The following is a 24,806-nucleotide window of genomic DNA, read 5'->3' on the forward strand; positions in this document are numbered from 1 at the left end:
GGGCTACCTGAAGTATTTTAATTTCTTAAAATCCATTTTATTGATCATAGCGATATGGATTAATAATAATTAAGAATAATGTTTTCAAGAGGTGGCAAAAGAAAGTTTTCATTGGTTTTTAAAAGTGTGTGTGTGTGTGTGTATTCATATATATATATATATATATGAATGTTGTGTATATGATGCAGCTGGGACCAAAATGAGACATGGTTCTTACTTTCTTCTAGTTAATGCTCCCAAATTGAGAAGAAAAGCATTAAATTATTAAACTTCCAAATGTATAATCATAAGCTGGTATAAAATTGGTAAATGTATGATCATAAACTGGAAGAGTCACCGAGAGCATGCACCCAAGATAACATACTTAGACTGGTAAGGTAAAAAGAAATAAAGGAAGTTACATTGAAGGGAAGATCTGAAGCACAAAGAAGAGTAGTTTGGGCAAGAAGATGTAGGGAAATTAGAGTGTGCACCACAGGGGTAAAGCCTGACAGGAGAGTGCAGGTAAAGAACCTGAAGGATGGCTAGTATGTCTAAATGTGGAAAGTAGGGGGTGGAGCGTGTAAGGCTGGAATGTGCCATATGAAGCAAAGGAATATGAGTGGACCATATGTGCCTTTTAGGAATTGTAGACCATGCTAAGGAGTTGGATCGCCAAAGAGCAAGGAAAATCTCTGAAGTGTTTTTAAAGTCAGGGTGATTTGACGAGATAAAGGTTTTAGAAAGAGCATTATGGTTGCAATATAGAGAATAGGTTTGGAATAGAAGGGATTATAGAATAGAATGAGGTAGGAGGCATGAGTGGATATGAGAAAGATGGGAGTTTATTGCAAAGATGATTTGCAATTGGGTCATTATTATGGAGATAGGGGTAGATGAGTTTAATAGGAAGGGAAAATCAGTTGAACTTGGTGACTCCTTGGATGTTGGGAATGAGGTGGAAAGGAGGAATAGGCCCAGTAAAAAAAAAGTGACTTCTTTTGGATAATGGATAGATGATGGACAGATGGATGGTGTTGTTTGCCAAGGTAGGAAACATTTCGGGAGGGGGCATGTTAACACTATCATGAGTCCATTTGTGCATTATGTTGAGTTGAGGAGGCTTTGGGACTCCAAAGAGAGATGTCTTAAGGAAGTTTGATATGCAAACATAGGCTATAGACACAAATTTGGGAATCATTGGTATAATAATTGTTCAAGGAGAGAGTATTGAGTGAGATGAAATAGAATGTGGAACTGGGCTCTGGGATCCTGGACCCTGAGAACTTTGCCACTTAATGGCTAGATAGAATCAGAAAAGTCAGTAGTTACTGCATATTGTCATGTGTTCACTTACCGAGGAAATAAACACTTAACTACAAGTACTATGTTAAGCATTGGGTAGATAGGTAAACAAGATATAATCCCATGTCTTCTTTTGTAGGTCAAGGATCAGAAATTAGCAATCTTACTGGAGGGGTTTTAGGAACCTCCAAAACAGGGCAAGACAGTTAGGGCCTGTATATGTGTATTTTTGGGGAAAAGGATCATAGCTATCATTAGATTCCCACTGAGATCTAGATATCAAAATATATTAAGAACAATTAATATGATAAAAGTACTATAGAGCAGTGATGAGTGAGGTTAAGAATGTTTTGGGAAGGAGTATAATGTGCTATGGAAACACAGAGATAGAATGTCCAAAAAGAAGGGGCAGAGATACTGTAATAGCTCATGGAGAGCAGTGAGACTGAGACATGAAGGAGATAGAGATGGGGAAGTGGATGGGTAAGAAAAGATTTCCAGCAGAGGGATCAGCTTGTATAAAGTCTCAAAAGCCAGAAAGCCTGAGGATTTTAAGAACTGAAAGTATATCTTCTAACTTTAAAATGAAAGTTGATTTTGAAAAATACACCAAGGAAAGACTAAGTCTGAAAAAGTGGATTCATAATATTTTATGAATTCTTCAGTAAGGATTCCTCAGTAAGGATTTTCAGGTTCACTAGTGGAAATGTATTTTGCAAAGAGACTCTAAAACAGGATAATCACAAAACTAAAGTTAATAAGTAATGAACTTTATGATTAAAGTAAAATTTTTGAAAGGAATTTAGATCAATGTAAAGAAAGCACATCAGAATAATTATATATAACTTAGAACTGGAAGGGACCCTATAAATATTTAAATTTTATTCTAGAGTAAATTATTTTAGGGAAGATTAGAGAAAAGTATAAATACAATTTTAAAAAATCCTGTTTTTGGTATATTTTCTTCTAAATGGTTTTTTACTTAGCTAAGCATACTGGTATTTAAAGAGTATGTTTTTAGTCAAAATGATATTGAGAAAAGGGAGTCTGTAGCTTAACAAGTTTGGGAATTGCATTAAACAAAAGCAAATAGATTTTTAAAAAAAAAGCAAATAGATTTATCAGGATTTTTCAGTAGCACATAATGTAGTATTTATAATTTGTATTAGAACCTCTGTTCTCAAATATTCATTTCACTAGTACTTACTGACCATCTGCTGTATGCCACATTCTGTATTACTTTAAATTATCAGTGTGACACTGTGGCTCCGTGTTGTCTCTATGACAGCAACATATTATGTTAAAAAGTAAGGTTGGTTTCTCCGAATTGGCTCTAGCTTAGAAGGATGAGTATTGGCTAACTTTTTCACAAATGAGGTAAGGGTGAGGGACAGAGGGAGAGGGAGAAGCAGATTCCCCGCTGAGCAGGGAGTCCCATGCTGGGCTCGATCCCAGCACCCTGGGATCATGACCTGAGCTGAAAACAGGCTTAACCGACTGAGCCCCCCAGGCACCCCTCACTAACTTTTTAAAAATTACCTTAAAGTTCTCCTGTTGGTACAGTATAGCAGATACTGCAAGATGGAATGAAATGATTTAATCCTTTACTTCCCTTCCTAAATCAGTCTTACAGGGAATTCATACTAAAATTGCTATTACTATGTGAACTTGAGTAGCAGTTCTCAAACACTTGGCCTTAGAACCCCTTTATATTAATAAAAATCATTGAATTTTCTTTGTTTACATGGATTATAATCTGTTTATCATTTAAAGATTAAAAACAAATTTTAAGGGCAGCCCCAGTGGCACAGTGGTTTAGCGCCGCCTGCAGCCCGGGGTGTGATCCTGGATACCTGGGATCGAGTCCCGCATTGGGCTCCCTGCATGGAGCCTGCTTCTCCCTCTGCCTGTGACTCTGCCTCTCTCTCTCTCTCTATGAATAAATAAATAAATAAAATCTTTTTTAAAAAAGAAACAAATTTTAAAATTTCATTTAAATAATATAAGCTCATTTCATGTTAATATAAGCAACATTTTTTGTAGTAATTATTTTCCAAAACAAATTTATGAAGAAAATCATTGTTTTACATTTTGGGGAATGTTTAATGTCTGGCTAAATAGAGAGATTCTTATTTTTGCTGCCTCATTCAGTCTTTTGTGATATCCCATGTCATGTGGCCCCTGGAAAAATCCACCATACACTCATGAGAGTGACAAAGCAAAATAACATTTTAGTATTCATGATTTTTACCTCAGAAACCTTCAGGGATTCCCAGAACTCCGTTTGAGAACCGCTAAACTGTTTAGATAGTACCTTGAGAAAATTTTTATGACTTGATAACGTAGCTATAAAGTGATTAAAATAGTGTAACTTTTTCCTCTGATTCTCTTTAGATTCTTTGAAAAGACTTTTAGGATGGATAATAAAAACATTAGAATTTCATAGCTTGGTTTCCAATGCTAGCATAAATTAAGCAGTGTTTTAAGTTGTTCCAAAAGTGCCCAAACTTTTTGTAGTAGGTAGATTTATTTTATAGTTGAAACATTTTTTTTTAAAAGATTTTATTTATTTATTCATGAGACACAGAGAGATAGAGAGAGAGGCAGAGACACAGGCAGAGGGAGAAGCAGGCTCCATGCAAGGAGCCTGATGTGGAACTTGATCCTGGGTCTCCAGGATCAGGCCCTGGGTTGAAGGCGGCGCTAAACCGTTGAGCCACCCGGGTTGCCAGTTGAGACTTATTTAAATGAATAGTTGGAATTTGGTCTTCTTACAAAGGTTTGTTGTGAATAAATTACAGAATTCTTCATAGAGGCTTATATAAGTGTTTTTAAATTTTGTGATGAGGACGTGGGCTATTAAGGTTTTTTTATCCTTAATTATTCTGGAGATAATTCTTTTATAATGTAAAGGATCCAAAACATTCATTGTATTTTATTGTTGGATGACTTTTTTGCTTAAAGTTTTTCAAAATTAAACTGTTGAACTACAACATCATCATTTTAGGTTATAATGCTATATATTTTTTTCTTCATTATTTGAATTGACTAGAATTTGCTAATTTATTGCTTGGATATATTTACTTATGTTAATTCTTCAGCAGTTTTTCTCCTAAATGAATTCAGTGGTGGTTGGGATAACGATTTTATTAAGTCCAGTGGTTGCACAGAATAAGCATGAACTTTTTACCCTAAGTAAAATGAAATGTTGACTAGCCAGAATAAATTACTGTTTTTTAAAGTATATCTTATTTACGATAAAGAAACTATGTCATCTTATTTAGCAGTATTTTATGTTTTTTACATAATAGGTGAAGTATTACAGACATTTAGCACCTGATCACTTGCTGCAAATATGTCATCGGCTAGGACCTCTTCTTGAACAAGAAATTCCACAAAGTGTTCCTGGAGTACAAACTTTATTAGGAGCTGGAAGACAGTCCTTGCTACGCACAAATAAAAGTATGAAAAATTTCTAACAGGATTTAGACATTCTTTTTTGTGTGTATGTCCTATCTTTGGATCCTTAAAAATATGTGTTTTAATAGGTTGCAAGCATGTTGTGTGGAAAGGATCTGCTCTGGCTGCATTGCATTGTGGAAGACCACCCGAGTCACCAATTAACTATGGTAGCCCACCCAGCATTGGTGAGTTGTTTGAGTTCATTACCAAGTTGATATTCTCTTGGTAAAGAGCTTTCAAAAATAAAAATATTTAGCTACTTCAAGAGAATTTCATATTATGTGCATTAGCATTCAAAGAGGAAAAAGATACCAGATTTTTTGCTGTGTCAGTAATGTTAATAGTGAAGAAGTCATGTGTAATTATGGATTGTTCATATTGTACCTTATGTAGGCTAACTAGCCTGTCGATGGTTTATCTTTACAAAAAAATGTTTCTTAAAATGTATGAGATTGATTTGTGTATGACTATCGTAGTACAAATTAGTTAAAATGGTGGAAAACAAAAATAGTTCGGTTATTTTTTTTATAAAGCATAGTGCATTTTTCTTTTCCCTTTACAATTTCGAAGGAAAACTGATATAGCTAGGTTTCCTCTTGAAATACCTCCTAGATTCATTCCTTTATCTCTTCTATCTTTTCTATTACTAGGCCCTTGTCTTACCTGGATCACTGTATGTAGTAGCGTCTTCCAAACTAATCTTAGGCTTTCAGTGTCTTCTCCCTCTTTCCCTTCCAGGTCATACTTAGAGCACTGTAATATGAATCTTATTTAGTTCTACCCTGCTATGTTGTTCTGTTCAAGGTAGTAAAAGAGGATAAGATATTTTAATGTTGTCATACTTCCTCTAGCACCAGTCTAAATTTAATTTTCAGTGACTTTCATGTTTTAGTTATAGTCTCTTCTTCCACCCCCCACTTTTACCTTTTCAGGAGTGGTATTCTCCTTCTTCCACCTATCCAAATCCTATTTCTTCCTTTTCTGGATAAGTTTACTGATCAACATTACAATTTTGCCTTTTGCTTAATGTTTATATAGTATACCTTTTCTCGTTGTTTTACTTTTTAACCTTTTTTTGTTCTTTTATTTTCCATATCTTAAAAATAGTGTAGAAGTGGCTTTTTAAAAATACAGTATGGCAATATTTATGTTTTATGTAGAGCATTTTGTCTTATATATGTAATAATTGATATATGTGGGTTTATATCTCTAACTAGTTGCTTGGAAGGTGATCTCTCTTGCTGGTTTTCTGCAGTTTGTCTATGATATGTCTTGGTGTCAGTAGGGTTTTTGAAAATTTATCTTGTTAGAGATCCATTGGGTTTCTTGAATCTGTAATTGTCTTTTACTGGCATTGGAAAATTCTCAGCCTTTGTCTTAGACAATACCATCTTTGCTCTGTTCTCTTCCCTTTGGGACTCCAGTTGAATAGAGCCAGACTTTTTTTTACTTTATCTTCTTTATCACCTTCTCTTTTATGATTTGCATCTTTTTGTCTCTGTGATGTATTCTGATTTGTTTTCTCTGTCCTACTTTTCAAAGGTATCCTATTTGTATGATGGGAATCGTGGATGATTTTGTTTTCAGCCTAAGTGTCTTTGTTATATAATAATATCTATATGTAATCTGTATATAAAGAACAACTTTTAAAACAGGAAAGAATTTTAGACACTAGAGTATATTTTGTATTTGCACTTAGAAAATTATACTGGAGGCAGAATAGTTTTCTTTCAAGAAGAGGAAAGTAAAATACTATAGGAGCTTCCCCTATAGGGAGAAGTTCATCCTCTCTTGAAAAACTGCAGATCTATCTAGTAAGGGGAATGTGTTATGTTATTCTTTGAACACATTGTCCGATAGCCCTGTGGTGTAGTCAATGAAAGTTCAAGAATGATTGACAGTAACTTTCCTCTTAACATTTGCTATATGAGTAATTACGTGTGCCAGGCAGTACTCCAGCATTTTCCATTTATTTTCTCCTTTAAAACCTTAAATAGTCTATAAGAGGAACTGTTCTTATAGAGAAGGAAATTGAGGCATGGAAAGGTTCCACAGCTTAACCAGGTTAGTGCGTCATGAAACCAGACTGACTCCCGTTTTGCTATGCCTTATTTTCAATAAGCTAAGCTTTGAAGTAGTGGCATTTGGCTACTCAAGAAAATTGGTATTAAGTCATAATGGTCAGATCAGTAAATATTGTTGATAGGGAACGTGGCAAAAATATCTTGAGTTTTATGTCACAGCAGAAATGCAACTGGTATAGTCAGGTAACAATTAACAAGTAGATAATATTTTACCTTTTTGAAAGACTTAATTTACTTCTAGGGTTTAAGATAATTTTTTTTCTTTCATTCATTTTTCAGGAATATATTAGTTCGTTGATCTAAAAGAATAATTATTAGAATGCCAATTTTACCTCCTTTTTTTGTATTTGCGTATATTTTTTTAAGTCACTAAAGAAAAGCTGGAGTAATCAAGTGACTCTAGTTATTATAGTTTAGTGTCACATCTTAACAGTTCTCTCTTGGTGACAGTCTTGTTTTGCCATTGCTACAAAATTGGGAATAGGATGGTAATAGAAGAAAAGTTCATCAGACTTTTTGCCTCCATGGTGATACATTGTATCATTTCAAGCTACCACAGAGTATGGGTTAGATTTTTTTTTTAATGTGAACATTTGTAGTACTGACTTAATTTTTTTTATTGATTCCTCTTTGCCATTTTCTCTCTTGCTACCTTTAAAGATTTGCTCTTTCCTTGGTCAGTATAGTACTACCAAGTATCAACGGACATAAGAAAAAAACCCTTCTTAACATTTTAGTTTTTCATAAACTGTAGATTTAAATGTTTATACTGTAGATTCAGATATTTAAATTTTGACACATTTGAGGTACAACTTGTTTAAATAAACTTTTAATTTAGGAATAAGAAATTATTTACTGAAAAGTTGCACAATTCACTTCTCCTTTATACCCTCCATGCAGTTTTTCCTAATGTTAAAATTTTACATTATCTGGTACATTTCTTAAAACTACAAAACCCACACTGGCACATTATTAACTAAACACCAGGTCTTATTCCTATCTCACCAAATTTTCCCACTAATTACTTTTTCTTGTCCAGGATCTGATCCACATTACCATACTGCATTTAAGGTTTGTTTATTTTATTTTATTATTTTAAAAATATATTTTATTTATTTATTCATGAGAGAGAGAGGGAGGAAGAGGCAGAGACACAGGCAGCGGGAGAAGCAGGCTCCATGCTGGAAGCTCAATGCTGGACTGGATCCTGGACCTTGGGTCACGCCCTGAGGCACCCAGGCATCCCCTGGTTTGTTTACTTTTTAAATTGAACTTCCTGCTTTCAACTCAGGATCATTTAAGATGAGTGTGGTGATAAATTAGATTTTCCTTTCTTAGATTTTTTTCAGACTATCTGCAAACTGTTGTACCACTCAATTTGAATACCTCACATTTGTCTGAAACTTTAAAATGTGTAAAATAGAACTTCTGACCTTCTGAAATTTGTTATTCCAAGCCTGGGAGTTAGACTTCTTAATTTATTTCTTAAATTCATTTAGTAAATAAGGCATATGTATTCTATTCTAGTCTCTTGAATCTGGTTTTCATTGCCACTGTAACAACCACATTTTAGGTTTTGTACTTCTTGCCTGGAGCTCTAATATCATTCATTCACTTACTAAGTAATTAAGTGAATCTCTCTGCATTCTATCTGGCACTGGGCTAGGATCAAGTTGCAGGAAAAATAAGAACATGACCTCTGCTCTCTTAGAATTTATAGACTACCTAATCCCTTGCCTCTAGGTTTTTTTTTTTTAATTTTTAAAAAAAATTTTATTTATTTTTGATAGTCACAGAGAGAGAGAGAGAGGCAGAGACATAGGCAGTGGGAGAAGCAGGCTCCATGCACCGGGAGCCCGATGTGGGATTTGATCCCGGGTCTCCAGGATCGCGCCCTGGGCCAAAGGCAGGCGCCAAACCGCTGCGCCACCCAGGGATCCCGCTTGCCTCTAGTCTTATTCCTGTACCCTAGGATTGAGCTCTAAATCAGGATTTGTAACTTTGGCACTATTTACATTTTGGACCAGATAATTCTTTGTTGTAGGCTATCATCTTGTGCCTTATAGGGTGTTTTATCTGCCTCCCTGCATGTACTCAGTAAATGCTAGTACTCCTCACCCCCTGTCCCCTGCAGTTGTGACAACCAAAAAATGTCTCCAGACATTCCCAAATGTCCCTGGGGCACAACTGCCTGCCTCCAGTTGAGAACTCTAAAGTTCTAAATGCATATGTGGTCATGTCACGTCTCTTTTCCTTCACTAACTTTGAATAGTCTTAACCATATAATGTGGCTTACAAAGTTGACCTTTTCCCCCTTTCCTACCTTTTCCTCCTCACCTGTACCTGTGCTCTAGTTTTGTATAACTCTTTGGCAGTTTCTATCTAATAGCCAGCTGAACTCTTTGCGCACATGTTTTATTTCTCTCTGCAATTTTTTTTCCATCGGTTCTATGAATACTAATACTTCAAAATTTCAATGTCTGCTTATACTTCTCTCTTCTATAGCTTTTGTCACATAGTTGTGTCTATTTATTTCCTTTTCCTTTTCTACTATACTGTTAGGGCCTGGATGATAGAGATTATGTTTCATTGCTCTTTATAGACTCAACTCCTCAGCATTAGTAAATATTAAATGAAGAGATTGTTGGTAATTGATGAACTGGAGTGGGACAAGAAAAGTTCAGAAATGGGTAGGCAGTAAAAAAATGGAATAGATGGTTGGAAGAAGAGAGACACTTGGTCCAAGGATGGCTTTGAATTAAGGAAAAAACCCAGAAACTTGTTTTGTGTTGTTTTTTTATTTTAAGATTTTATTTATTTATGAGAGAGAGCACTAGCAAGGGGAGGGGCAGAGGCAGAGGGAGAGGAAGAAACAGATTCTGCTGAAGGGCTCAGTCCCAGGATTTCCATCCAGATCACGACCTGAGCCAGAGGCAGACATTGAACTGAGTGAGCCACCCAGGTATCCCCTCAGAAACTGGATTTTAAGAAATTAAAGTTTATTAATGAATTGGCTTATCAGTTTATTACACTCAGGATGTTAAAACCTGTACCTGTGTGATTTAAGGACCAAGTCTTGGGATCCCTGGGTGGCACAGCGGTTTGGCGCCTGCCTTTGGCCCAGGGCGCGATTCTGGAGACCCAGGATCGAATCCCACATCAGGCTCCCGGTGCATGGAGCCTGCTTCTCCCTCTGCCTATGTCTCTGCCTCTCTCTCTCTCTGTGATTATCATAAATAAATAAAAATTAAAAAAAAAAAAAAAAGGACCAAGTCTTGACCTTAATCTCAGTGCATCCTTACCCTGTTTTATTTGTTGTCTGCTTTTAAATCCTGTTTCGTCTCTCCTAGTCCTTGATGTAAATTGTGAGAATTGAACTGGAATTCAATCTCAGGGCAAGAGAACCAAAGTGATCAGCTGCTTTCCAGTCCTCCAGAATCTCTTTGGGGGGGGGGGGGGGGAAGGCGAGAATCCTACCAATCTGTTATCTAGCTTCTAACTAATTTTCTGTGGAAGAGATATGTAAATGTGTATTAAACATAACAGCATTTACTTTCAAAAAAATTAATCTCAGGTAGTGTCTTTTCTCCAATCTCTTTACCCATTTTATACTTGTTTTCAGATACAATTTACTCTGTGTTTGCCTACAATAAACAACCTTAGTTCAATAATAAATGACATGGGTGGAGGAAGACTAAAAGAAGAGACTTAGGTACACTAAAGCTGGTTTTAAAGTTAAATTTGGAGATTTAATGGATCTTTATCTTGTGGAAAAGGTTTTAATATATATTAAATTAAAGCAATCTTTTGCTAATTGCCTGTTCGTGTTTTTCTTACATTTACCATATTAGCAAAGTAAACTTTTTATCTCTAGGTTTTCCAGATCTCATCTTATTTGTTATTTTGTATATGTAGTTCATATCTTTGTTTTACTTGTTGCTTCTTTCATTTTACTTGTTTCTATGGCAAGGTTGCTGTTTTGGTGGGTGGAGATAACAAGTACTGAGGAACCTGATTCTTAAAGATGTGTGAGTGTTAAGGAAACAGTTTTGCCTTGAAAAATAGCTTTCCTACACAAGAATCCAGTTCACACTGAGAAGCTTATGCATGCAGAGAAGTCTTAGATCTCATCTACATTTATAGTTTTCTCTGAGAAAACTAGTTTGAACAATGACAGCAAAGTTTCATGTAAAATTAGATTATAAATCTTAGTCTGCTTTAGTTTAGATGTGTGGCCTTTAGGCAAATTATTTAATTTTTTAGCCTCTCAACTTCCTCACTTGTAATATAGGGATAATACCTACCATACTTGGTAATTTGAAACTTAATAGCAAAGTAAGGCACAAAATAGACTTTAACAATAAATGTTACTTTCTGTCCTTTCTTCCTATAATTTTCATTTAATTATTTTGCTCATAAATCTTGAGTACATTTTTTGGAGAAAAAGTTCTTACCCTTTTTTATTTTCACTGTTATGTTTTGACATATTTCCAATATTTGACTTATTCTGCAGTTGGTTCTTAACATATTTGGCACTGGGCTAAGATCTGGAAGTTACAGGGTTAATTTTTTTCCTCATATGAGTATACTTCTTACATAACTATTAGAAATACTGTATATTATTATAAATCTCTAAGATTTAACATTTGACACCTAATTCAGTGAATTAAAAGATTATAATAATCTGTGGTTTCTTTTCTGTTCATTTATCCTTTGTCTTATATTCTGTTAAGTCTTGTGCCATTTTGCCCTCAACTCAGTCCACGCTTTATCTTTAGTTAGGCATCTGTTTATCACTTACTTAAATTCATTTGTTTTGATCTGTTATTCTCTCAGTGACCATTTTTTTCTTTCAGAACTCATTTTCTTCTACCATTTACTTCTGTTTTTCTAGTCTTAATAGTTTTCTAATTTGTGTTCAATCATTTCTGACTTAGCTGTATTTTGGGTTTTTATTTTTTGGTCTTGGCATCTACGTTTTAATCTGTCCTCTGAATGATATTTATTTACCTTTGTTTTTTTCTATTATACTGTTAGGACCTGGAGGATAGAGATAATGTTTTGTTGCTCTTTATGGACCCAACTCCTCAGCATTTGTAAATATTAAATGAAGAGGTAGTTAGGTAATTGATGTAATTAATGAAGGGGATGCGTGAGAAAAGTTAAGAATGATGTTCATATTTCCATTTGGCAGAGGCTTTGTTTTTTTAATTCTCTCTTCCCTACTCTTCTCCCATCTCCAGCTTCCCTACTTCCTTCTTTTTTGCCTTCTAAGAACAGGTAGCTAGCTATGAGAGGCTCCTAGGACTCACTGCATTTTTGTTTTAAGGGAAATAAAGTTAATGTTCATTGTGTCAAAGTGCCAAATTTATAAAATAGACATTATTGTTTATATTTTTCCTTTGCTTAAATTTCTTTTCAAATTTATGATTGACCAAAAAAGGGGGAACACTTTGAAGAATGACATTTACGTAGGTGAGTTCAAATTGTTGCTCTTATAGCTGTGATTTATTTATTTATCTATTTATTTATTTATTTATAAATAATGAGAGGAAGTTCTTTGTAAGGTCATAGTTGTGATGAGAGGTATCATCTGTGCCCCTTGTCCTCCCGTTGTAATGTGTCTGGCAAGCAGTTGCAGTAGTAATTAGCAAGCACTAGCCATCCATTACCCCTTTTAGTTTGTGTTCCCTATTTTTCCTAATTACTTATTGGATTTGATGTTGAATTTCATATATATATAAGTGAAGCAAATTATCTGATTTTCTTCATAAAGTCTCTGACTTTTTATTTTTAATTTCTTCAGGGAACATTTGAAATTAAGGATTGAACATCTTCCTAGACATCTTGAAACTGGGAAGTCCATGATCAGGCTGAGTAGATGTTTATATAAACAGAGCAGTAATTTATTCAGCTCCTTAAGGAAGACACAAGGGGAAAAATGATTTTCCATAAAAGTCTTTAAAAATAAAAGAAAAACTGTTCAGTAAGATTTACTTTTATAACATGAAGATTTGATTGTTTAAGGTCAGTATAAATGTTAGTATATAATACCTTCAAGTTTACAAATATTTGTCTTGTTTGCTTTTCATAGCAACACTGCAAGATACTCTCATTATATTGAAGAAACTGAACCTTAAGAGATAGTGGACCAACTCAGTTATACCCTTGGTTATTTTGTTTCTGATCTTATATGCAATTAACTTTATGTCATGTTTATTTAGCACCTTCTTGCCTTCTCTGTGAAATTCTTTATGCATTAGCCTTGTACTACCCATGTCCATTTATTGATTTAGGTATAGGAACCTTGGAATTGTGCTTCAGAATGTGAATTTTAGAAAGAGTAAAATGTGGTGTGTTCTTTAAAGTTTATCTCTTACCAGATAAATGCTTAGTTTGAGAGAAAATCATTCAGTTTTTGAGAAAGACTTTAGAATCTTGTTGGCAAACTAATTATTTTTTTTTATAATGAAATTTTGTTTTTTGAACCCTTTGATTTCTTTTGCAAAATCGGCTTTTGCTTTTAGTTATATCCCTTCTGAACTCTTCTCATTGTGGTCAAGAGATAAAACTGCAGTTGGTTATCCTAAAGCAAATCTTACATTATTCCCATTTCTTTTTCCTTAAAAACCTTCAGCTTACTGTTTTTGGGAAATAGTCCAGAATGCCTGACCATAGCTTAGAAAGTACTCTGCAGTCTGCCCCCCTACCATCCCATCCCTTCTCTTGACACTTGCTCCTCTGTGTGCTAGCCATATTTGACTTCCTTACGTAGCTTGAATACTATGTTCTTTCCAGCCTGAGACCATTGCACATGCTCTTGCCTCAGCGTACAATGTGCTCCCTTCCTAACAGCATTCTTTGGCTGTTCCATATTCAGGTCATAGTTTAAATGTCCATTTTTCAGAAAAGCCTGACTCACTGATATCCAATCCCTCCTTCCCCTACCATATATTTAGGATCCTCTGCTGTATATTTCAAGATTTTTCTGAACACTTTTTTTGCTGACACTTCTTGTTGTAAGTCCTTGTTTCATGTCTGTCTTCCCTGAGACTGCAGTCTCCATGAGGGTAAGTACTGGTACTGTGTCTTTTCTTTTTCTTTGTTAGATCCCTTAGTTCATACTTGGCCCTTGTAGGTGCTGTATAAATGCTTGTTGATTTAAAACTGAATCATTAAAATGTTTGGCATAAAACCATATAACTTTTAAAGAATGAATTTTTATTAAGATTAGTATAAAAACTTAAAAATATTTAGAACTGATAATGTTAACCATTTTATTATTTTCTGATTGAAGTAGTATTAGACTAGTTTCCGAAAAGAAAAGAGGAGGAAGAATAATACAAATCAAGTAATTTTACAATTCTAGTAAATTATCTTAGTAATTGTAATGTCTGTGTTTTGGGAGTTCTTTTGCTTGTGCTTGTTACGTACTTGGTTCATGAGATTTTTTTTGCTTTAACTCTTGGAATTATCTCTTTACTTACTGTATTTTATTTCAGTATTTGCATTCTCCTTTTTAGATCTTATTTATCTTTGTGATATCCCCTAAATCTCAAAAATATGATGTGTTTCATAACAGAAGGTACAGCTAAACACCAAATTGAGTATGTAGAGATTTGGAGGGTAGCTACTGTGCATTATAATTATTTTAGTTACAGTACTAAAATAAAGAGAAACTCTCCTGGTGCTGTGTTGCCCAGGTGATTATTTTTCTTTTCTGTTCTCTCTTGCCTTCCCCCTTTTTTGTGGACAAAAGGTTGTTTATAGGATTATCCTTGTAATGTTGCAACCCCCTTCTACTTTAACTAAAGTTGGGAATTTTGTTTGTTATAATAGTGGTGATTTATTTGTCCTGTTCTTGTGTTCTTGGTTGCTGGTTACTGGTGCAGGATGACATAAGGACCAGATGATAGTATAGAAATAAGCCAGTCTGTGTTGAATTATTTCCCAGATGAGATAATCTGACCCTCAAATTATGAATATTTAGTGGTTAATCCCTACTAATGTCTGTGTTAGTAACCCCAGTAGAATTATTGCCGCAGGCTTTTCAGTTGTAGCTCTACATGAGTTAAATGTTTAAAAAATTCCTTCTTATATGAATTCTTCCCAAATAATTGAACCTACATGATCTTTGATATATTTCTCTTTTACCTTAAAAACTTAATGGGATAGATTTTAGAAGCAAAACTTATAAACAAAATTGATGGCTCTTTTTATTATTTTATGGCTTTTGAATCAAACCAGATGTGAATTCTTTATAGCTTATCATTCGGTCCATTGTAAAATTGGCAGTGGTTATTGTCTGTTTTATGGTATACAATTCTGATACTTCAATATGCTTTGTTTTGAGAGTTTCTTTTTTTTTATGATTAAATAAATTTAAATTTCCTTACATCTTTATCTTTGGGCCTATTTTTCTCAGTCTTTGAATTTAAATTAATCTCTTTAGACAGTTTAGATTTTTCATATTGCTCTCTTGAGTTCCTTCAGGTAGACTGAGCTATACTTTCTTCAATTGAAAAATTAACCAGAATAAACATATGCTCAATAGAGAAAACTTGGAAAACAGAGAATGGCTCAAAAATCAGTCTGTCTCTGGTTATCTACTATTAATAGTTTGGCATATTTTCTTCTAGTTTTTTTTTTTTTTAGTATCTGTTTACTTAGTAAGAGTGTGCTCTTTGGGGTCAGACTGCCTGAATTCAAACCTGGGCTTCACCTCTGTCTTTCAGTTTCCTTACTCGTAAGGAATATCCCCTTATTGGGATAGTAGTACCTACCTTAAAGGATGGGTGAAATTAAATGAGAATTTATGTTAAGTGCCTGGTGTGTACTAAAGCTCTCAGTAATATTAGCCATTATTTTCCAAATCAGCTACACATCATAATAGTGTTCAATAGCCATTTTTTTCCCACACTAGGTATTATGTTATATTTTGACATTTACCCACATTGTTATTTGAAGCAGGTAAAACTTTTTCTATTGTTAGATTCTTGAAGTCCTTCTGGTAAGACCCTCTCTAGCTATATGTCCTGGTTTCTCTTTTCTCTTCATAGCTATTTTCTCCAGATACTTGATTCCTGGCTTTAGCATAACTTCTCTTTTTGAGATGTATATGACTATTTTTTGTGACCTCTTAATCATAGACTCCTTTTCATTAGAACATTTTTGTGGTTCTTTAAAATGAATAAAGTTTTATGTATCAAATACCTTAGACCACACAATACATTTGTCTAATGGAAATTTTGAGATCACCAACACCACAAATAGGCTATTTTTTGGACTTGTGATGAATTTGGAAGGCAGTTTGCCTTCTGAGTGCCTGGTCATGGATCAGGCATTATTTTATTGAGAAAACTAATTATTGTCTAGCAATAAAGCAGTTTGGAATTTGTTTTCATGTGGTCTTGCTTCCCTGTTTATTACCAGTTTTGTAGTTCACTCAAATTTAGTTTTATAGGTTTTCAGACTCTTGTTTTATAGTTATGAGTTACTAATTTTACATTTAGAAAGCCTTTATTAACACAGATCATGGAGATTAAAATGAAACCTAGGTGCTGATTATCCAGAATTCACTCTTTTCTGCTTTATGAACTGTTTGTGTGGTTATTAATTAATTGTAACTACCTTTGCATTTTACTTAAATCCTGGGAACTTTCCAAGCATTTTTTGTTAACCAGAATTACAGAATAGAATTAGTCAAAATATAGTATGAAATGAATTTAACAAGAAACAGTTAAAATCATCTTATAAAATACTCCGATATTTTTTATCTGAGTACCTCTTTAAGAAAAGAGCCCAAGTTGTACTGAGATACCTGCTGAGTTATATAGTCTGTCTGCCCTTGCTTCTTCATCTACTTTTTCTCTTGTCACAGAAATTAATTCTTTGGGATTTGGAATCTACAGCCACATGCTTCTCCTTGCATTCGTTATGCCACCAGCAGGGCTTTACTTTCATGAGCTGACAGAAGTTGCACACACTTGTTCTGGGGCCTTCCAGTTTAGATTGTTAAGGGAAGACAGCTTTCCTTCTGGAATAGACATTGTATAGCATGCTTTACTGTTCTTTGTTTAAAAAATAATAATAATAACAAACCCCAGAAAAACTAACCTCTGCATTTTTGTTAATTTATAGTAATTTACATTTTTTTCCAACTCATCTTTTTTAGCAATAGTTAATTTTAATCTTTGATAATTTACTGCGATTGCACCATATATTCTTGTCCATTTTACAAAGTATCTAGCAGAAGGAGAAAAAATTCTAAACATTTTGGAGGGAAGTGATAGTACTTTTGCTTCAGTTCTTTTTTGTTTGCAGAGATTTTACCATGTATTTTCAAATGTCCTCAAAATTATAGCTACTGAGGTTATTGCAGATGCTCTTTCTTGACAGCTACCCATTTTTTCCTTTTGAAACTTGGTTCAACTAATACAGATTTGTATACAGATTTCCCTTGTTTCAGATGATACAGATTTGTATAGTGAGGAAAACTAAGACAACTCTGGTTATGTTTATCTTTTTCTAAAATCATCTCTACTGAAAACTTGATCCCAGCTATAGGAAGAAAGCATCAATGTTTCTAGATAGAAAGATGTCAGTTATTTATAAGTAGATGAAATTAACCTTAAATTTCCAAAAAAAAATATTTTTTTAACTTCTCAGCAATCTTCAAATAAAATAGTAATCAGACTGAGACACTTAAAAATGGATGCATATGATGAATAGCCCAATAAATATTAAAACATCATTAGTTACAAAATTAAAATTTTGGTGCAGTGATCTAGCACAGAATATACAAATAAATAATTTAATCACAATTTAATGGGCTAAAGAAGGATTAGTAAATGAAAAGTCTGGAACAAATGGTTGATTATTTAGGGGAGAAAAAAATGTCTTTAGAGATTTCGCCCCAGTATATACTAAAACTCCAGATAAATTAAGGAGTTAAATGAGAACTTTAAACCACAGAGAGGTAAAAGAAACTAAGTGGATATTTATTGTACTGTTGGCTGGTTGGGCAGACTTTTTATATTAAATCAGAAGTTATTTTAAAAAGGAAAAAATACTGATAAAATTGAAATTTGTGAAATTGTGAGATGTCAAAGAACAGCATAATTTGAAAGTCAAGTATATTGTGGAAAATGTTTCTAGAAAGTTGACAGAGAAACTTGCTGAAAGTCCTCAGAGTATCAGGTTTGAACACAGGTCAAATTTGGAAGCCAACTCTTACTTCACAAAGGAATACAGGGAAGTCTTCATAAAATTTTTTAAATGACTAAGTGATCAAATTATAGATTTTTCTTCTTTCATTTATGTTATTTTCTACACTAAGTGTTATTAAAAAAATCAATTCTTGAAAAATAAGTATAAACTGGGGAAAAGTGACTTGAGGGGGATTTAATTTATTGTCCTTATATTTAGAGAAGTAATGGATATGAATCCACTGGTTAGATATTATATAGTTACATCTAACATTAAGAAATTGTGTGCCTGGGATGCCTGGACATGATTTTGGAGTTCCGGGATCAAGTACCGCATCAGGCTCCCTGCATGGAGCCTGCTTCTCCCTCTGCCTGTGTCTCTGCTTCTCTCTCTCTCTGTGTGTGTGTCTTTCGTGAATAAATAAATGAAATCTTTTAAAAAAAAATTGTGTGCCTTTTGTTTATCTCTAATAGTTCTGTAGAGTTGTACACATAGACTTTGTCTCAAAGACTGTTTTGAATGATTTGCTGTAGGTAACAGTTTTCATCATTTTGTTCCTTTTCTGTCTTCAAATTTTATTTATTTACTTTCACTTATTTTTAAAAAAGATTTTATTTGAGAGAGAGCATGTGCGCACGTGTGTGGGAGCGGGAGGGAAGAGCAGAGGGAGAGGACAGACACAATCATGCTAAGCCCCAACTCCGTCCCTAGACCCAGAGATCATGATTTGAGCCAAAATCAAGAGTCCATCGCTTAACTGCTAAGCCACCCAGGCACCCCCTTCAAATTTTAAAAAGACTGATATATTTCAAATGGGTAACAGTGATTTCTTAAATGTTTACTTACTGTTCTGTTTATTAGGATATTGAGTAAAATATCAATATATTTTACTTTTCTCTTTCTCTTTCCCTCCAGATTAAATCTTTTTAACAGAGCAGTTGAAATGAAGAACTATTTAGAGATATTTTGGATATATAATCTGTTCAATAAAGAAATCCATTTTTGTTTTATCCCTTAAATATAATTGTTTTATTATATGTGTAATTTATTCATAAAATTCACCAAATATTCTGATCATCTACTGAGTGCCAGCCATCATTGTCAGCTTTTTTAAGTAATCTAAAGACAAAAAAGACAAAATCTGCAACATATGGAGCTTTTATATAAATTCTAGTTGGGGAGGTATAGACAGGATATAAACAGTGAACATATGACCAAATAAATATTATAACATCAGTTGATAAGTGAAAGAAAAAGAACAAATACAGAGCTAAATAAAGGGGGGAACAGGCGTTAAAGGTGATGGTAGGAAATGAGTTGCAATTTTCAATGGACTGATCAGGTTAGGCTTCATTGAGAAGTGACAGAAATCTGAGAAAAGACTTGGAGCCGGTCGAAGAATTAGCTATATGTGGGGAGAGTATTCTGGCTGAAGGGAACAGCCAGTGCAGATCCTACATTAGGAGGATTCCTCTTGTGTTGTGAGAGTGGGGGAGATTAGAGTGGCTGGAGCAGACCAAGTAAAAGGGTCTCAAGTAGCAAGCGAAATAAAAGAGGTAATGAGAGAGAAGATTATGCATGGCCTTGGTAGGCTTGATGTGTAAGGAATTTGGTATTCTGAATGAAATGAAGATCATTGTAGTTTGATCACAGGAGTGTTGTTACAAAGCAACCAATTAGGTTGCTTTTGAAATTCACTACAGTCTTACTAGCAGAGGTGACATTTTTAACTGACATTAGATAGTAAGAAAGAATTTGCCAAGTGAAGGAAGATAGAAATTTGCTTTGGCAGGCTTAATTTAAGAATACTTCCCATCACCATACCTAGGAAAATAAATGTACTTTCAACCCAAGTCCTATATGCTAACTTGATTTAAGGTTAAAACTATAATAATGTCATATTAGGAACTTATTCCTTTGTGACCCCTTATATCTTTTTAACCATACTCATTTTAAAAATTGATGTTCTAGTTTAATAAAATTTAAGAAGTTTCTGTAATCCAAGAGACATTTCCTTTTTACTCAAAAATCCAATTAGTCTATTAACAGTTTTTTAAGAAAGTAATTGCCATTTGCCTTTCTGCCATAAAACTATAGATTAAATTGAACCATCTTGTGTATCTTATTAACTAAGATTCTTTTATATACTTTTTCATTTAAAAGGTCCTATATACTTAGTTGTGGGAAAAATGAGTAAGACAATTTCTTTTCCTTAGGGTACTTAAGATCTGGTAAGGGAGATAGACATTATGCAAATGTATGGTAAAAGAACATGAATTCATTGAATGAGAGTCCTAAAACATCCTCCTCTCTACCTTTGTAAAAATTTTCTGTGTGATCTGCTCAGGCCTACTCAGGTTTTCCTCAACTATTGAAGCATACTTATATTTTCTTTTCTAACTCCCTCTCAAGTTTGTCCAGCAACTTCTAAGCTGCAAATTCTACATACTATTCTCTGTAGGTTATCTTTTAGTTATTGTTACACGAGTTTGTAATTTGTCTGAAATCAAGGATATTCAGTAATTAATTTTTTTTAAGATTTTATTTATTTATTCATGAGAGACACAAAGATAAAGGTAGAGACATAGGAAGAGGGAGGAGAAGCAGGCTCCATGCAGAGAGCCCCATGCAGGACTCGATCCTAGGACCCTGAGCCAAAGGCAGACAGAGATACTCAACCACTGAGGCACCCAAGCCATCCTGGATAGTCAGTAATTAATTGTTAAGCATAACAAAAGTAGTATATACAACTATAGTTTTAATTACAAATGTATTTCAAATAATGTTTCTGGAAAGTTTGATTTTAAAAGTTGACTATAAAGTAGCCTTTTGAAAAAGATTTTTTTTTTCCAGTTGACTCCTATAATAAAGATTTAATCCCAGTTTAGAAAGTTTAGTGGAAAAAAGTGTTAAAAGCAGCAGCAATATTTCTCTGTTAGGTATATTTTGCTTAGAAAATACCATCAACTCAATTTTTAAATGGTCTTTATAAAAAATTATTTAAAATTTTGACATATGTATGTGTTTGATCATTAATAGTTTTGATATTGTTTGATATTGTTTTGATAATTATCTCTAGTAATCATATTTTATACCTGAACAGTGTTAAATGTCTTTAAAAAATGTGTGATTTTGAGAATTTTGCAAATTTTGGATGAAAGGAATTAACTACATCTTAGTAACACCTGTCAACATTGTGTTACTTATCATCAGTTATTTTCTTACAGAATAGACAGGTGAGTCTGAGATGTCATTGATGCTAAGTGCTTGGATAAGAACATTTGAGTCCTCTTTTGGCAAGGCAGTTGATGTCTGTGGGTTTCTGAGATTCTTACTCTAAATCAGTTTGGAACCAAAGAACTAGAGGATGTCTTTCACCAGGCTATTTCTGTGCATAAGGAAAAATGTATCAGATTTATTAGAAACTTAATGAAACACTGTTACTGTATTACCAGTTTAGGCCTAAATATGCTAGTTTACAACTGTCAAAGCTTGTCTCAGTCCCAGATGTTAAAAATAGATTGTAGCATAGTTTATGTACTAATAGCAAGAGGTGTATTCTATTAGAATGTAAAATAATTGGGATACCTGGGTGGCTCAGCAGCTTAGCGCCTGCCTTCTGCCCAGGGCGTGATCCTGGAGACCCGGGATTAAGTCCCACATCAGGCTCCCTGCGTGGAGTCTGCTCCTCCCTCTGCCTGTGTGCCTGCCTCTTTCTCTCTCTGTCTCTCATAAATAAATAAATAAAATCTTAAAAAAAAAAAGACTGTAAAATAATTGATATAGTAAAAGAACATATGAATATAACATAACTATTCCTTGAAATGTAATGCAGAGCATTTTTCTACATTTCTCCTCACAAGTCGACAAGATTTTTTTTTTTTTTTTTTGCTTTTAAATATAGTGTGAGCCAAACACTTGTACGTGGATAAAATAATACTGAGATTTTTATGATATGCCATGATACTTGTATTTCATCACCTTTAGGACGTAATTGCTGGGCTCTAAATCTAGATTAAATAGTATTTTGTATATATATTTAAATTCCTTTGGGACTAAATTCAAGTGAGAAGCTGTAGTGCTTACTATGCAAAGTAGATGGCAGTCACAGAAAAAAGCCTTAGATTAAAAGTAATTTTAAAAAGTATATTAAAAGGAAACTATAAATGAATAATGAACCTGCAGATCAGTCATATATTTATTGAGCACTTTCTTTGTCTATAATTATTAGAATAGAAAGTCCATACAGTAGTAATTTAGATGGAAGAGAATATTTTGGGCTGGAGTCAGCACAGCAGGCTCTGGGCAGAAGATAAATTTCAGTCCTACCTTGAAAGATGGATGACAAAAAAGAGCTAATAGATTCTACAAAAGAAATCATTATACAGGTGTTTGGCAAGATCCCCAGTTTAATTACTTCTTAAAATAATGCAGGGAGTTATTCCTTTCTCTGCATTTGTGCAAAGTTTTTTTTTAAACATCATATGGCGTGTCAAAGTTAATGTGTTCAAGAATTGCTGGTTGGTAAAAGTAAAAATTACTGGATCCAGTTTTAACTGCTTTTGTAAGAAAACGTATCTCATGGGGGCATTTTAAAGAAATAATATATAAAATGTTTTTGGTTTTTAAGAGTACTAGCAAGAGAGTAAAGAAGTCTAAAATTTAATCCTAGCTTAATATCTCACATACTTTGTGACGTTAGTCATATAAACTGACTTTGCTTATTTGTAAAATGAGGATGATGCCTGACTTAATTCCAGTAAAACTCGGAACCATATACATTAGAAAGCATCTTTATTTTTACCAACATATGAGAAGTTGAAATACATGAAGTCTTAAAAAATGAAAACAAAAAATTAATTTCTGAATTATACTCATTTACCCCTTTGTCTTGGTAGCGGATACTTTGTTTTCACGGAAGCTGAATGGGAAATACAGACTTGAACGACTTGTTCCAACAGCGGTATATCAGCACATGAAAATGCATAAACGAATTCTTGGACACTTGTCGTCTGTATACTGTGTAACTTTTGATCGAACTGGCAGACGGATATTTACTGTAAGTAATATTTGAAGTATTATCTTAATCCATATATGGCATCGAAGAAACATAGTTGAACTTGAAATAGAACTTTTGTTTCTTCTAATGAAAAACTGGATATTCAGGTAATTATTTAGCTTACTATAATAAAAGATTGTACTTGAAGTGGACTTGATCCAAGTTTGAAATATTCCTTAAAGACATGTTGTAGCACAGGCAGTTATATAATGATGCTATATTATTGATAAATTTAACTCCCAGTATTATATCAAACATGCAGTTTAACATTTTATAAAAATATAAAAATTTCAGTTCTATACCAAGGACTTTTCTAAAGTGTGATAAGCAAATTAGAGAAGACTATTAAATGTATCTTTTTATATTATCCTTAGTACCTCATTCTTCAGTATATTTCATGTGTTTAGAGGCTCTTTGGGTTTTTTTTGCTGTGTTTCTTTTAACTTGTTAAATGGAGAAAAGCAGAGCTTTTCAGCTTTGAGAAAATTACTTTTGGAAAAAGTTCTATTTATTTTTAGGGGCTTTAATATTACATCCGCTAAGGGTGATAGTTACTACACTATTCTTGAACTTAAAATTAAATACTACCCTGTGGGCTGAAGGTATGTATGCATTCATTCACAAAGTCCTTCATTTTCTTTGAAGTAAGAAACTGGGAAATGGAAATTAAAATAGAAATTCCTATCTCTTGTCTTTGGAGAGCAGCTGTAAATTTTACACAGTTGGGGACAATTACAGATCCCTCTTTTAAGTAAATATGCTTGTAAACTGAGATTTATTTATATCTACTTCTTTATCCATATATCCCAGTCACCTGTAAAACAGCTTCAACAGCAGGATGTGGGAAAGGATTTCCATACATATCTTTTCCGTGGCTCTAATCCACTCAGACATTTGCATATCATTTCTTAGATTAGTAATCTCTTTCTCCTTCTCTTTTATTTCCATTGTTCTCTGTGAAGCAAAATAAAAGTGAAATTTTCTGATCATTATTTTCAGAGTGGAGAACAGGTATCTACATATTTGCTAAAGTGCTTGATATATCTACTACAACAGTAATTTGTTTTCAGGGGTAATGAAAAATTATATTTCACTTTTTCAAGTTCAGTATACTACTATTTAAATTCAGTTCTCAAGGTAAATTTGGCATTTGTAATTTTTAAAAGAATTTTTTCAAAAATGTAATAAACGGAAATAATGAAAAAGAAGCATTACATTGAAGTGATAAAAATATAACTTAATTTTTGGTGTTAGTAAGGCATCTTCTGGGGATTCTTTAAAAATGGTAGGATGGTAAGCATTTGTTTGTTGTACATTATGAAACATTTTGTGTGTTTTGTGTGTGTGTATGTGTGTTTTGTTTTGAATTAGATACATAGTCTCCTTAAATTTTTTTGAAAATGCAGTGAAATAATGTGCTGTTGCTGTCTCCTGAGTTAAGTAGAGCAGGAGGTAAAGAATTGGAGAGCAGCATTTTAAACCAGAGGATAACAAACTACTCCTGTGGGCCAAATCCAGCCTTCTACCTCTTTTTGTAATAAAATTTTATTCAAACATAAGCATGCTTAATTGTTTATGTATTGCCTGTGGTTGCTTTTGCACTACCAAATTGCAGAGTTGAGTAATTTTGACAGACTAGCACGTGTGAGTACTTATGACTGTATTTTCTAAGATAGTTATTGGCCCTGTTCTAGACATTTAATTCCTAC

At 33.7% G+C, this 24,806-nt stretch overlaps 1 protein-coding gene across 5 annotated transcripts in view; it reads left to right on the forward strand.

Moving 5' to 3' along the window:
- The window catches only part of PHIP (PHIP subunit of CUL4-Ring ligase complex), a 131,862-nt gene that overhangs the window by 11,462 nt on the left and 95,594 nt on the right, over positions 1–24,806 (forward strand). For 4 of the 5 annotated variants that reach the window (XM_077903303.1, XM_077903301.1, XM_077903299.1 and 1 more), the window contains exons 5-7: positions 4,596–4,746; positions 4,833–4,931; positions 22,937–23,097. In XM_077903303.1, the coding sequence (XP_077759429.1) occupies positions 4,596–4,746; positions 4,833–4,931; positions 22,937–23,097 (411 nt within the window). Of the gene's footprint in view, positions 1–4,595; positions 4,747–4,832; positions 4,932–12,680; positions 13,901–22,936; positions 23,098–24,806 lie in introns of those variants that run through there. The other variant, XM_077903302.1, reaches the window with a different exon arrangement.

Source organism: Canis aureus, chromosome 7, assembly GCF_053574225.1.
Source record: "Canis aureus isolate CA01 chromosome 7, VMU_Caureus_v.1.0, whole genome shotgun sequence".
Taxonomy (NCBI): Eukaryota; Metazoa; Chordata; class Mammalia; order Carnivora; family Canidae; genus Canis; species Canis aureus.